This window comes from Leptonotus elevatus, chromosome 9, assembly GCF_054856555.1.
Source record: "Leptonotus elevatus isolate MCC_2025b chromosome 9, RoL_Lele_1.0, whole genome shotgun sequence".
Lineage (NCBI taxonomy): Eukaryota > Metazoa > Chordata > Actinopteri > Syngnathiformes > Syngnathidae > Leptonotus > Leptonotus elevatus.
The window spans coordinates 20,989,539-21,001,096 of NC_141247.1; the positions used below are offsets into that span (position 1 = coordinate 20,989,539).

General features: G+C 42.4%; 1 protein-coding gene across 1 annotated transcript; it reads left to right on the plus strand.

The window, feature by feature from the left end:
• The first annotated feature begins 3,280 nt into the window (after positions 1–3,280).
• slitrk4 (SLIT and NTRK-like family, member 4) lies at positions 3,281–10,073 on the plus strand. Its single transcript, XM_086085443.1, has 3 exons — positions 3,281–4,467; positions 5,072–7,595; positions 7,838–10,073. Exons 2-3 carry the CDS (start codon positions 5,114–5,116, stop codon positions 7,984–7,986), a joined length of 2,631 nt encoding a protein of 876 aa, XP_085941569.1. The 5' UTR covers positions 3,281–4,467; positions 5,072–5,113; the 3' UTR covers positions 7,987–10,073.
• Positions 10,074–11,558: the final 1,485 nt, after the last annotated feature.

Genomic DNA, 11,558 nt, shown 5'->3' on the forward strand with positions numbered 1-11,558 from the left:
CCGTTTATCCTCCGGTGTGCTTACCATTTTTGCAATCTCGGATTTATTTTTGTTTCGTACCTTGTGTACTATGTGTATTTGATATAGCACAACTATGAGTAAGTTTGGGTCACACATGGAAGCACACACAAATAGGGGTGCAAGCCGTTCCCCAACTACACTACATCAGTGCTTCAGGCGCCCAGATTTTATTGGGAATGAGGGGAGCCGCTTCGATTGGCCAAGAGTCGGCTGCATTCCATCCTACAATGCTGTACAACGGAGCAAAATGCTCTTTTTCTATCTTCGCGAGTCAAGCAAACTACCTTAAGAAAGGAAACTCCTCCCCCTCCACTACAAGAAGAAGATGCACTTAGTTTTCTCGCCAGATGAGAGCATCAAGTAAGACACAAATTCTCTACAAAATAACATTCATAATATTTACAGTCCTTAGAATCCTTCGAAAAGCAGGTCAAATGATTTGTTTTATTTCAATGAATGTGATTTAACACACATTAGATGGGATTTATTTCTTTTTTACGTTTTCCTGCGTTGCCGCAGCCACATGGCAAGGCTATCGACGACAAGTGAGATGGAAGCAGATTCACTGCCAAATGTCTGGCTCGTTTTCTAGTAGGCCTGCTTCCCTACGGCCACTCACAGCCAGAGAAGAGGAACATGTCCAACACTGACAAATATCAACATTCTCATGGACTCGCACATTTTAATCTGCACACACACAACGCAGGTGGCTCTCTTTTTTTCATTCTTTCTTTCCCTTCCTTGTAAATTTTGTAGAATACATTTTACTCTGAAAAATATGATATTTGCCCCCCAGTCTAAACAGAGTAAACGTTATACTCAAAAGAGAGTAAAATATTCCAAAACAAACAAACAAAAACAAACAGTTGAGGAACAATCACAGAACCTTCAGGTTGAGTGAAAGACAGCCAATCTCACCACTGACCCATGCCACTTCGACACTGTCAATATATCGCAGGTGTCAGGTGGAATTCCCGTACCTCCATTTTTTGTCTCCTTTTGAACACACCAGCAATATGTCAAACTTTCTTCCATGTGTAAAGTTTACTCTGGGACCGAAAATAGTCTTCTTTTTTTTTTTTAGAGTAAAATGTACTGTTCCTTCCTTCCTTCTTTCTTTTATTATTTTTTTTTATTTTTTTTATTGCTTTTTAGGAGCAGATTGCTTCTTTTAAGCATCCCTTGATAGGAATACAGTTTTACATTAATTGTTTAACCGAGGCTTAATTAGCCCAAGTTTTCTTTCCTATAGGTACTGGAGAAAATTCTAAGCAATGCATAAAATGTTCGTTTCATACATATTAAGCCCCCTTTATACCTCTCCTTATTAATATTTTTTTTTTGATGAATGAGTGTTTATTCGAGGGATTTTACAGTCCCTGTTTGGTCATCATCCTCCACGAAGCATCTGTGAACAAACCAGGACAAACTCCTAGCGTCCAATTTCGAATGTATACAATACAACACAAACTTGAGAAAAATTGCGCTTTTTCTCAGTTCTTCCCTTTCACCATCCTGGACTCATGTGCGCATTACATACTGCAGCTCCGCCACGGAATTTATTATTAATGCAACTCTGTCACCTCCCATGGGTGTCAGTTGTGTGAACAAGGTGTCATGTTAACCCGACAGTGTGTTCCAATAGAAAACATCATTAGATTTCCTGCTCCAGCAATGCTGAATGAATGACCATAGATAATTAATTGGGAGACAGTTCGTTAGAATATCACCGGAAAGCAGGCAAAGATAGAACAATAGGTTGTTATTGAAGTAACCTCTCATTATTACGTTGATTTTTGTCACTTTTCAGCATGTCCACCTCCCTGAAACGGAAATCATATGGCAACCCTTAAAAATAATAATAATTGTTGCTAAAATGGAATTTTCATGGAGTTCATTTAAAGAGCAGATGAAATCACTTTGTTCACTTTCCCGTCATTGATGATTTGAATGTGAACGGTTGAATAGGATAAGTAGAAAACGGATGGATGGCTTTCATGGTCTATATCTCAGGTGTCAAACTCAAGGTCCGGGGGCCAAAATCTGGCCTCCCACATCTACGTGGCCCGCAAAAGCAAATCATGCATGACAACTTCCATAATGCTTCCTAAAATCTGTACCAAATTTCCAATTTTTAAAAGAAATAAATATGAATGTTGAGATATTGAAAGCTTTTTTTGTTTTTGTTTTGATCAAACCCCTCATTTCAGTAACTCGGACAAATAGTTGAACTAACTATTATTCTTGACTTCTAATTTGACAAAAATTCGCCCGCAACCTCCTTTTTGTCACAATTGTGTAAATGTAAATTTCTTCTACAAATCGACAAGTCACTCAACACGTGTATGGTTTTTCCTTTTACAAAATTTTTTGAAAATTGCTTGATCTTTTTGACGATATAATATTAATTGTTGAACACGTCATTTTGAGGGGGCACCTGAAATGATGATTCTGGAGGCACAAGGATTCTGACCGACACCAGCAAAATGTAATCATGATTAATTATGAAACAATTAGTCAAGGTACCTTAACTACAATGTGACCCGTGACAAAAATGAATTTGAACCCCCTGGCCTGTAGCATTAAAAATATATATCTATTGTTGGCCAGAGACTTTTGTACAGTACCACGAAGATCAATGATCATTAGATAACTAGATTTGCACACTTTGGAGACATTTAAAGCAAAACTCTTAGAGCTCGCGGCACTCCTTGCACCACTCCATTCATCTCCTCTGACTGACTGATGTCCCACCTCCTCGCTCGTCTGACTGCAGCACTCTTGAACAATAGCTCTCTCTCCTCCTCCCTAACTCTGCCATTTAAAATGCGGCTCACAGTCGCGTTCGTACCCCGATCACCCCCCCCCCCCACCCCCCAGTGTCTCCCCCTCCTCCCTTTTCTTGAACAGATGCCAAGAATGGTGCGTTGGGGCCTGACCGCGCAATTCAAACCCAAGCGGACAATTTGACAGGTGAATCATTTAAAATTCCACCTTCTGGTCGCTGACAGCACATTTTGTCATACAGAAGGACAAACCTGGCATGTGGGCCTATACAATTCATTTTCTTGATTCATTTGGTTAAAATAATACTAAAATGATGCTACAAAAGCAACAGACGTGTGTGAGCTCATTTTTATTCTCTCCCTCTCTCTCTCTCCCTCTCTCTCCCTCTCTCTCTCTCTCTCTCACATCCCCCTCCTCCCTCCTCCCTCCCCCCCCTCTCAGTCTCTGCATCCTCCTCCGGTGGTGTCGGCGTCTCAGTGAATGCGGCTGAGAAAGGAGCGAGCACGCGCCTGACACGGATACTGCGCTGTCTTACAGGAGGGGAAACTATAAAGCTTTGCGTCCCCTCTCGAGCTCTCACTCTTTTTTTCTGCCCTCTGGATCAACTGGCTGTATAAATCCTAACTTTCCTGCCGTGAGTTGATTTTTCCAATGTGTTTTTTTTTTTTTTTTGAATGATGGAAAGCGCATTGCTGCTGGCCACCTGCCCCGCATCGGACTAGCAGTCGAATAGCTGCATTATTCATTTTTTACGCACCAGTTTGTGCCGTCTCTCTTGTTGCTTATACTATTTTGTGGCTTTGCGCTTTTTTTTTTTTCTTGCCATCATTCGAACTCGCCGTTTTTTTACACTCCAAATTCTGCTGCAACCGGAAAAATTGACAGTATTCAAGGATGACTACAAATTGGATTCGTGGGAAACTAACATATCAATTACACACAGGAGAACTAAATGTGAATAAGAATGGGAGTGAGTGCGTTGCTTTTTTGATTGGTGAAAAATGAGCCCTGCGCGCAACTTCAGCACTCCTCCGGATCCTGTCAAACATACCGCTGTTTATTAACCGGATTCAACGGTGGCGGCTGAAATGGACGCACAGCTTTGACAGTCCTGCAGTTGTCCAAAAAGAATACGATCGCAAGGATGGCTGACTTGTGGCTGAGCATCACCAACCTCGTGCACCTTCCCACGCCTAGGAGTCGCTGGACGCGCCATCAAGATCTGTAGAATCTGCCTCCCTCCCTTGTGTTGTGTTGTGTTACCGCAATCCATTCGGCCCCCCCCGAGCAAATGTTCTCCCATGGAGGTGGGACAACCTTGGGACTCAAGCAAGCACAGGGGTGATTTTTTGAAAGCACGCGCAGCCCGTCAGCAAGAGACGCATCGGGTGAAATAGGAGCCCACCCTGCTCTCCCGTCTCCTCAAAACCCCCCCAACCAACCCCCCCCCCCTTCCCCCCTCCCTAATCCGAGCCAGCGCGCTTGGCTTTCCGTTGACGTGCAGCAGTCTGCATGGAAATGAAGGAGCGGGGAAGCCTTGTTGCTTCCCTGAAATGTTTGTTTCCTCCGCGGCTGGGAGCGCTTCAGCGGCGCTTCTCCATCCATGTCCCACCAATGCCGCCCCGAGTCTCCAAAAGGAGATTGTCACATCAGCTTTAGGTAAGCATTGATTGATTTTTATGCATTTTTTTTTTTGGTGCATTATTTGGTTCCGCTGAAATTGTTTTTTTTTTTCGAAAAAAACCTTTGGAAACTGTTATTAATAGACACAGTCTAAACTCTCTTGTGTGCTCTCAGATGCTTTCCTAAATAAGCTCAATATGCGGCTGTGGCTGGCATGAAACCAAACCGTTATGATAGAAAGAACTGCAGTCGTTTGACTTTGATTATGATGAATATGCAGAGGGGAAAAAAACATTGCAGTCCAAGACATTGCCATGTATTTTAGAAATAAACTCACGTATGTGCAACAGCTGCTGTGTTCTCCATTTCCTGAGCATATGTTGCTTTTTTTTTTTTGTCTTAAGTTTTTGTGTTGTCCAATGAAGAGGGTGATTTGTGTCATAACCCAAAGAAAAAAAAATTCATGACATTTGGAAAATCATAAATATCACACAGTGAGTGGTATTTGGCATGTTATTTATCAATGTGACTCGAAGACCGCATTTGGCTTTTTTTTTTTTTAAATGATATAATTTGATAATGTGTATGTTTAAGTGTGTATGCTTTTGCATGCACCTGACTTTTTTTTTTCTTTCCAAAGGCTACTAAATGATTTTCTGGGGGAGGATTTTTAATCGGCGAGATGATGCTCGTTCTCCTGCTGGCAGCCTTTTCCTCTTCAATCTCAAGCTCCTCCCCCTCATCCCCCTCCATGTCAGATGGACTCCCAATGGCAGACCCTTCTGCTCCGGACTTGATGTCTGAGACTTGCAGCGCCTGCTCGTGCTTGTCGGTGGAAAACGTGCTGTACGTCAACTGCGAAAAGATCACCGTATATCGACCCACGCAGCTCATCCCGCCCGTGTCGTCGTTATACCACCTCAACTTCCAAAACAACTTCTTAATCATTCTCTACCCAAACTCGTTCCTCAACTTCACCCATGCTGTGTCTCTGCAGCTTGGGAACAATCAGCTGCAGAACATCGAAGGCGGCGCATTCATGGGGATGAGTGCGCTGAAACAGCTGCACCTCAACAACAACGAGTTGAAGGTGTTGCAAGCAGACACTTTTCAAGGAATAGAAAACTTGGAGTACCTTCAAGCTGACTACAACTTGATCAAGTACATCGAAAAGGGGGCGTTCAACAAACTGCACAAGTTGAAAGTGCTGATTCTGAATGACAATCTTATTCAGGCACTTCCCGACAACATCTTTCGCTTTGCCTCCCTCACGCACCTGGATATAAGAGGAAACCGAATCCAGAAGCTTCCGTATTTGGGAGTTCTGGAGCACATCGGGCGGATTGTCGAGCTGCAGTTGGATGATAACCCCTGGAATTGTACCTGTGACTTAGCACCTCTCAAGGCCTGGCTTGAGAACATGCCGTACAATATTTTTATCGGCGAGGCCATCTGCGAAACGCCAAGCGACTTATATGGAAGACTCCTGAAAGAAACGAATAAGCAAGAACTTTGCCCCATGGGTACAGGAAGTGACTTTGACGTTAGAATGCCGCCGGCACTCCCCGATACGGGTCAGTCGTCCTCCCCGACCTCTGCGGTTGCCATTACCACAAAATCGCCAAAAACCACAGACTCCTCTAAAATGTACGGCAATGGAATCGTAGCCGGTTTACCCCCGTTTGGGAGAAATAGCCAGATTGTTTCCTTTCAGACACGGAGCACCCCATTATTATGCCCAGAGCCGTGCAGCTGTAAAACCCACCCTTCAGATTTTGGCATTACCGTCAGCTGTCAGGAAAGAAACATAAAAAACCTAGCCGATCTTATTCCGAAACCGCTAAATGCTAAGAAACTTCACTTGAGCGGGAATTACATTTGTGACATAAGCTCGACTGATTTCCGAGGATTTGAAGGTTTAGATTTGCTTCACTTGGGCAGCAACCAAATTGTCACCGTCCAGAAAGGCGTGTTTGCCAACCTCACTAACCTAAGACGACTATATCTAAATGGAAATCAGATCGAACAGTTGCACCCTGAGATGTTTCTGGGCCTCACAAATCTGCAGTACCTATATTTGGAATACAATGCCATTAAAGAAGTTCTCGCGGGCACGTTTGATTCCATGCCAAACTTGCAACTCCTGTATCTAAATAACAATGTGTTGCGGAGTCTCCCTGCCTACGTGTTTGCAGGCGTCTCTTTAGTTAAACTTAATCTGAAAAACAACCACTTCATGACCCTGCCGGTGAGCGGCGTCCTGGACCAGCTGCGCTCGTTGTCCCAAATAGACCTGGAGGGCAACCCGTGGGAGTGCTCCTGCGATTTGGTAGCTCTGAAAATATGGCTCGACAAGCTAAGTGATCGAGTGGCAGCCAAAGAGGTGAGATGCGCCTCGCCTGCGCAATTCTACAACACGGAACTGCGCGTGTTGAAAAACGAGATCCTGTGCCCCAAGCTGATTGCTCGGCCGCCGTTTATTTTTACCAGCGCCACCCCAGTTTTGACTTCAGTTTCGCCTGCAGGAGTTGGCAAAGCCCCACCCGCAGGTCCCGTACCTCTCTCAATCATGATCCTTAGTATCCTTGTCGTGCTAATATTGACGGTGTTTGTGGCCTTCTGCCTTCTCGTCTTTGTCCTGAGACGGAATAAAAAACCAGTTGGTCGTCAGGAACTGGGGAATCAGGAGTGTGGCTCCATGTCGCTGCAGCTCCACCGGCATGGCCACAAATCTGGCAAAAAAGGTTCCATCCCGGGAGATGAACTCGGAGGCGAAACCTTTATCCCCCAAACCATCGAACACATCGGCAAGAGCCACACTTGCGGCATTGGACGTTCATCCGACATGGACGCGGGGTTCAAGTTCGCCGACTCACAAAGGCAGAAAATCATCCTTCGAAGTAGTGCCGAGAAGGATAAAGACGCTCTTTCCACCTTGGAACGCAACAAGCGCCTCAGCACAATCGACGAACTGGAGGAATTCCTACCAAATCGAGAGCCCAGCATGTTCATCCAGAACTTCCTGGACGGCAAGAGAGATTTCAACAGCATAGGAATGGGTGCGTACGAAATCCGCTACCCGGAGAAAACTCTTGACAGAAAGATGAAGAAATCATCGCTGATAGGTGGGAACCACAGTAAGATTGTGGTGGAGCAAAGAAAAAGTGAGTATTACGAGCTGAAAGCCAAGCTCCAAGGAACACCTGATTACCTTCAGGTGCTCGAGGAGCAGACCGCGCTGACTAAAATGTAGAAAAATGATCGCGTTTGATTAACGCGGCGCCGTCAGATAAAAAAAGACGGTCGAACAGATCAGCTTTGATTTGGTTTTCTCCCCCTCCAAGTTGCACGCATCATGTAACCCCCAACCCTTTTTCTTTTCTATCTTCCCTTTTTCTCTTTGCAGCCAGCTGTGCGCATACACTCCCTCGCATACACACACGTTCAGCAAAAAAGTGCCTTCTGGAAAATCGTAATGACCAGTGCTTAGATGGACAAAATGGCTCCATACTGCAAAGCTTTTACTTGGATCGAGGAGGATACACGTTACAGTGAGAGACGTTCGGATCGTCCATGCCACATGTATGAATGGTACCGAAACGCCACAAGACAGCCTACAAAACAACCAGACGGTCTTAGTATTTTTGCTGCTATGGAAATGGCGCCTTTTTTTTTCTTTCTCCATTGTCATTTTATTTTTGTTTTTTTCCCCTAACAAATCAAAATGGTCTTGGAAACAGTGCTTGAGAATATACCTCGCAGGCTCCTTCCCTCATTTTATAATAGAAGGGTGGAAACAGTCGTATCCTTCTTGGCTCCTAAATGTACAGGTATCTGTCATCACTACTTTCTGGGATTAGTTACAAAGAATGACTCAGTGGATTCTACCTTGCTTTTTTTTTTTTTTTCTTCCCACTTTGTAAGGATATTTGTTTGTTCTTGGGGAAACTCTCTGGGGGGCTGCTTGCAGACTTTATGCCATTTTGTCAGGATGATACAATGGTGGCTCTATGCTGAAAGGCTAAAATGCTCCAATTTTGTGTTGATTGGAACGCGACAGCGCAAAACTCTTTCGACATTGATTTCATGACTTGTTTTCTTTGTGTAAAGAGCCATGTTAATATATAGTGTATTCTGAATGGAGTTGTGTTTCCTCTTCAAGTTACTGTTTGGAAAATGTACGTTTTTGGGTGAAACCGAATCGGCGATGACACTGTCAGGAGATGTTTCTTAAAATGACAACCCTAAGGATAAAAAGAGTACAAAGCTGCTTGCCATGTAAGCGTAACTTGGAATTTATTTTGTAAGTCTTACATTATTTGTATCTGTGGGACTGGTTTGTAAAATACACTGACAAACATCTGCATATGCACACGCACATGCTGTATGGCGGAACGTTATCATCTAGAGACTGCAACCCCAGAAATGTCAAAGGGATCATCGATACGACTCAATCAGTGATAACCTTCTCACCTCTGGTCAGTTCTCAATTCATAGTCAAAGAATTTAAAAACCTAGTTAGTTTATTTTTCTATGCAGGGTTATTTAAAGAGATTATGGTCTTGTTCAAAAACGGAGAGCGCCCTGAGAGGAACTAACTTTCATCAGAGCTAATACACGTCACAGGTAGATGTGACTGTTGATTTGTTTCGATGGTTTTTTTTCATTTCTCTTCGCTTAACAAGTTAACATGATGAACAATGGTGAAATGTGATCTGTGTTGTTTCGCACGACAATACCTGGTGGAGTCTGCGAAGGCTCTATCGGGTTCCTTATTCTTACATCTCCCGCAGCATCTTGTAAAAGGTTTCTTATGAATTTATGCAACCAAAATAAATGTGCATTCAACTTAATAAGGTTCTGGATTGTTGTTATGGGAGCGGTGATATTCGAAAAAATGTGGGCGGGCTCTTAAGATAAGGACAGAATCATATCATCAGAATGTGCAATATTAGGGAGTACTTAAATAGGAAATGGCTTCAAATCCTGGTTGTTTTATTTAGTTTGAGGTCATATTGTTAAATGAAAGATGCAGTTCAAAAATAATTTACTCAAATGGGAAGTCAACCCAAAACATTTGTTGACGACAATATGTTCTATTGCAGCCCCAGTCTAAACGATATTCTGATTAATATTGCGCTTGTGGAATTGAAATAAACCTGCAAAATCCACCCGTTTTTATCCGTCTCAAGGGGCGGCCATTTTGCCACTTGCCACTGAAAATGACATCGCAGTTGCTCAGGGCTCAAGTAAGGACCAATCGCGGCTCAGCTTGCGAATGTCACATGACCAAAGTCAGAAAACAGGCGAGCTGTGATTGGTCGCTCCCTGAGCCCTGAGTAATTATGATGTCATTTTTGGTCGACGACACGTGGCAAAATGGCTGCCCACTGAGTTGGGTAAAAGCAGGTGGATTTTGCTGCTTAATTCAAATTCTACAAGCGCAATATTTATTAGAATGCTGTATTAAGTTGAATGGGGCAAGAATTATGTTGGGTTGACTTCCCCCTCAGCTCAATGCGGTTTTTATTTAAACGTATTGTTAAGTTAAACTGATGACGTTCAACTGTTTGTTGCCATTGCAAATGAATAGAATGTAACTTGGAAAGTATAATAAATACAATTTTTCTATCAGTCGCAAATCTCCTGTATAATGGTTAATTTTCTCTTGTATTATCATGTTAATAGTAATGAAAGTATTAAAATAAGCACCCATTTGCACTGTGTCCCCACAATTTATTTCATGTTGCGCTTTTAGTTTTTGAAGACACTCAGGTTGACTCCTACGCAGTAAATGTAAATACAATAGAATTGCCTAACAGTTAATGTTGGACAGATGATGTCTGAAAAGGCAGAATGTTATATGCTATAGGTTTATTTAGCTTTTTCTGTTGATTGTTTATCTGAGACGTGCTGTAAAAATGTGTTGTTGTTTTTTTTTTTTTTTATTCAACTGAAAAATTAAGAAGTACATTGTATAATTGGAGCTTGGTTTTGTCGACACCTTAACTGCAGTGCCTCTTTGACTCGTGCTTTATTTGTGCCACAAATCTTTTATCCAACAGGTATAAAGGTTTCTCCTGTTTTCGGCACCAATCAAACATTCATGCTTGTTCCATTTCAGGATAGAAAAAAAAAAAAAGGGAAAAAAATCCGGATTTCCGTCTGTGTTAATCCAACCTATGGGGCTTTTGGGGAACCAAGCAGCTGAAAGTATGACTCATACAGACGGCAGAGAATTTTCCTCATTAATTATTAATACTTTGGCAGTTATGAACTAAAAAAAGGATGTGGGGACAGGGTAGTGATTTTAGATAAGTTCTCCCCCACAGAATGCTTACTGTTTTACACCCCCCCCCCCCCCCCTCCTGCTCCATCGGCCATGTTTGTAATCATATTGCTTGATAATATAATGCGTGTACTTGGATGCTTGATATAGACTTCATTTTGCTGGAAATGCGTATCGTAGTAAATTTTACTCTAAACAAAGACTATTTGGTCTAAACAGAGTCACATTTACACTTGGTAGAGAGTAAAAAACAAAAAGTCACTCAAGGGTTGAGGAACAAACCAACAACTTCAACTTCCTCTCAGAGTCATGCGGCTCCTACTGTGTGTTTTCCATATTGCTCGTGTCAGCTGGAATCTTCGTTAACGCCAACGTTTTTGTGTCTACTTTTGGATATAATCAAACATAGGAGTGGCATAGCTCTCCCAAACTGAAGGTCGTGCGTTTGTTCCTCAACCCTTGTGTAACTTTTGCTTGTTTATAAATAAACTATTAAATTTACTCAAAATCTCTCCTTTCAAAATTTACTTTGAATTTTTGACTGAAAAACCTTTAATCGTTTTTTTTTCATGGGATAGGCAAATTCTCTCATACACACTAAAAATACTTTGAGTAAAATGTACTCAATATTTTACTCTCGTCCTAGTGTACATTTTACTCTGGATAGTGTGGGAGCAAATCGACTCTGTTTAGAGTACAATTTACACAATTTACTGTGCACTTCGCCATTAAACTGTGTTGCGAGGTTCTATTAGTGGGTTGAATCCAGCACTTTTTAATTGTATTTTATTTTATATATTTTCTTTGGTTTCTCCACTATACTACATTGTAAATGCGA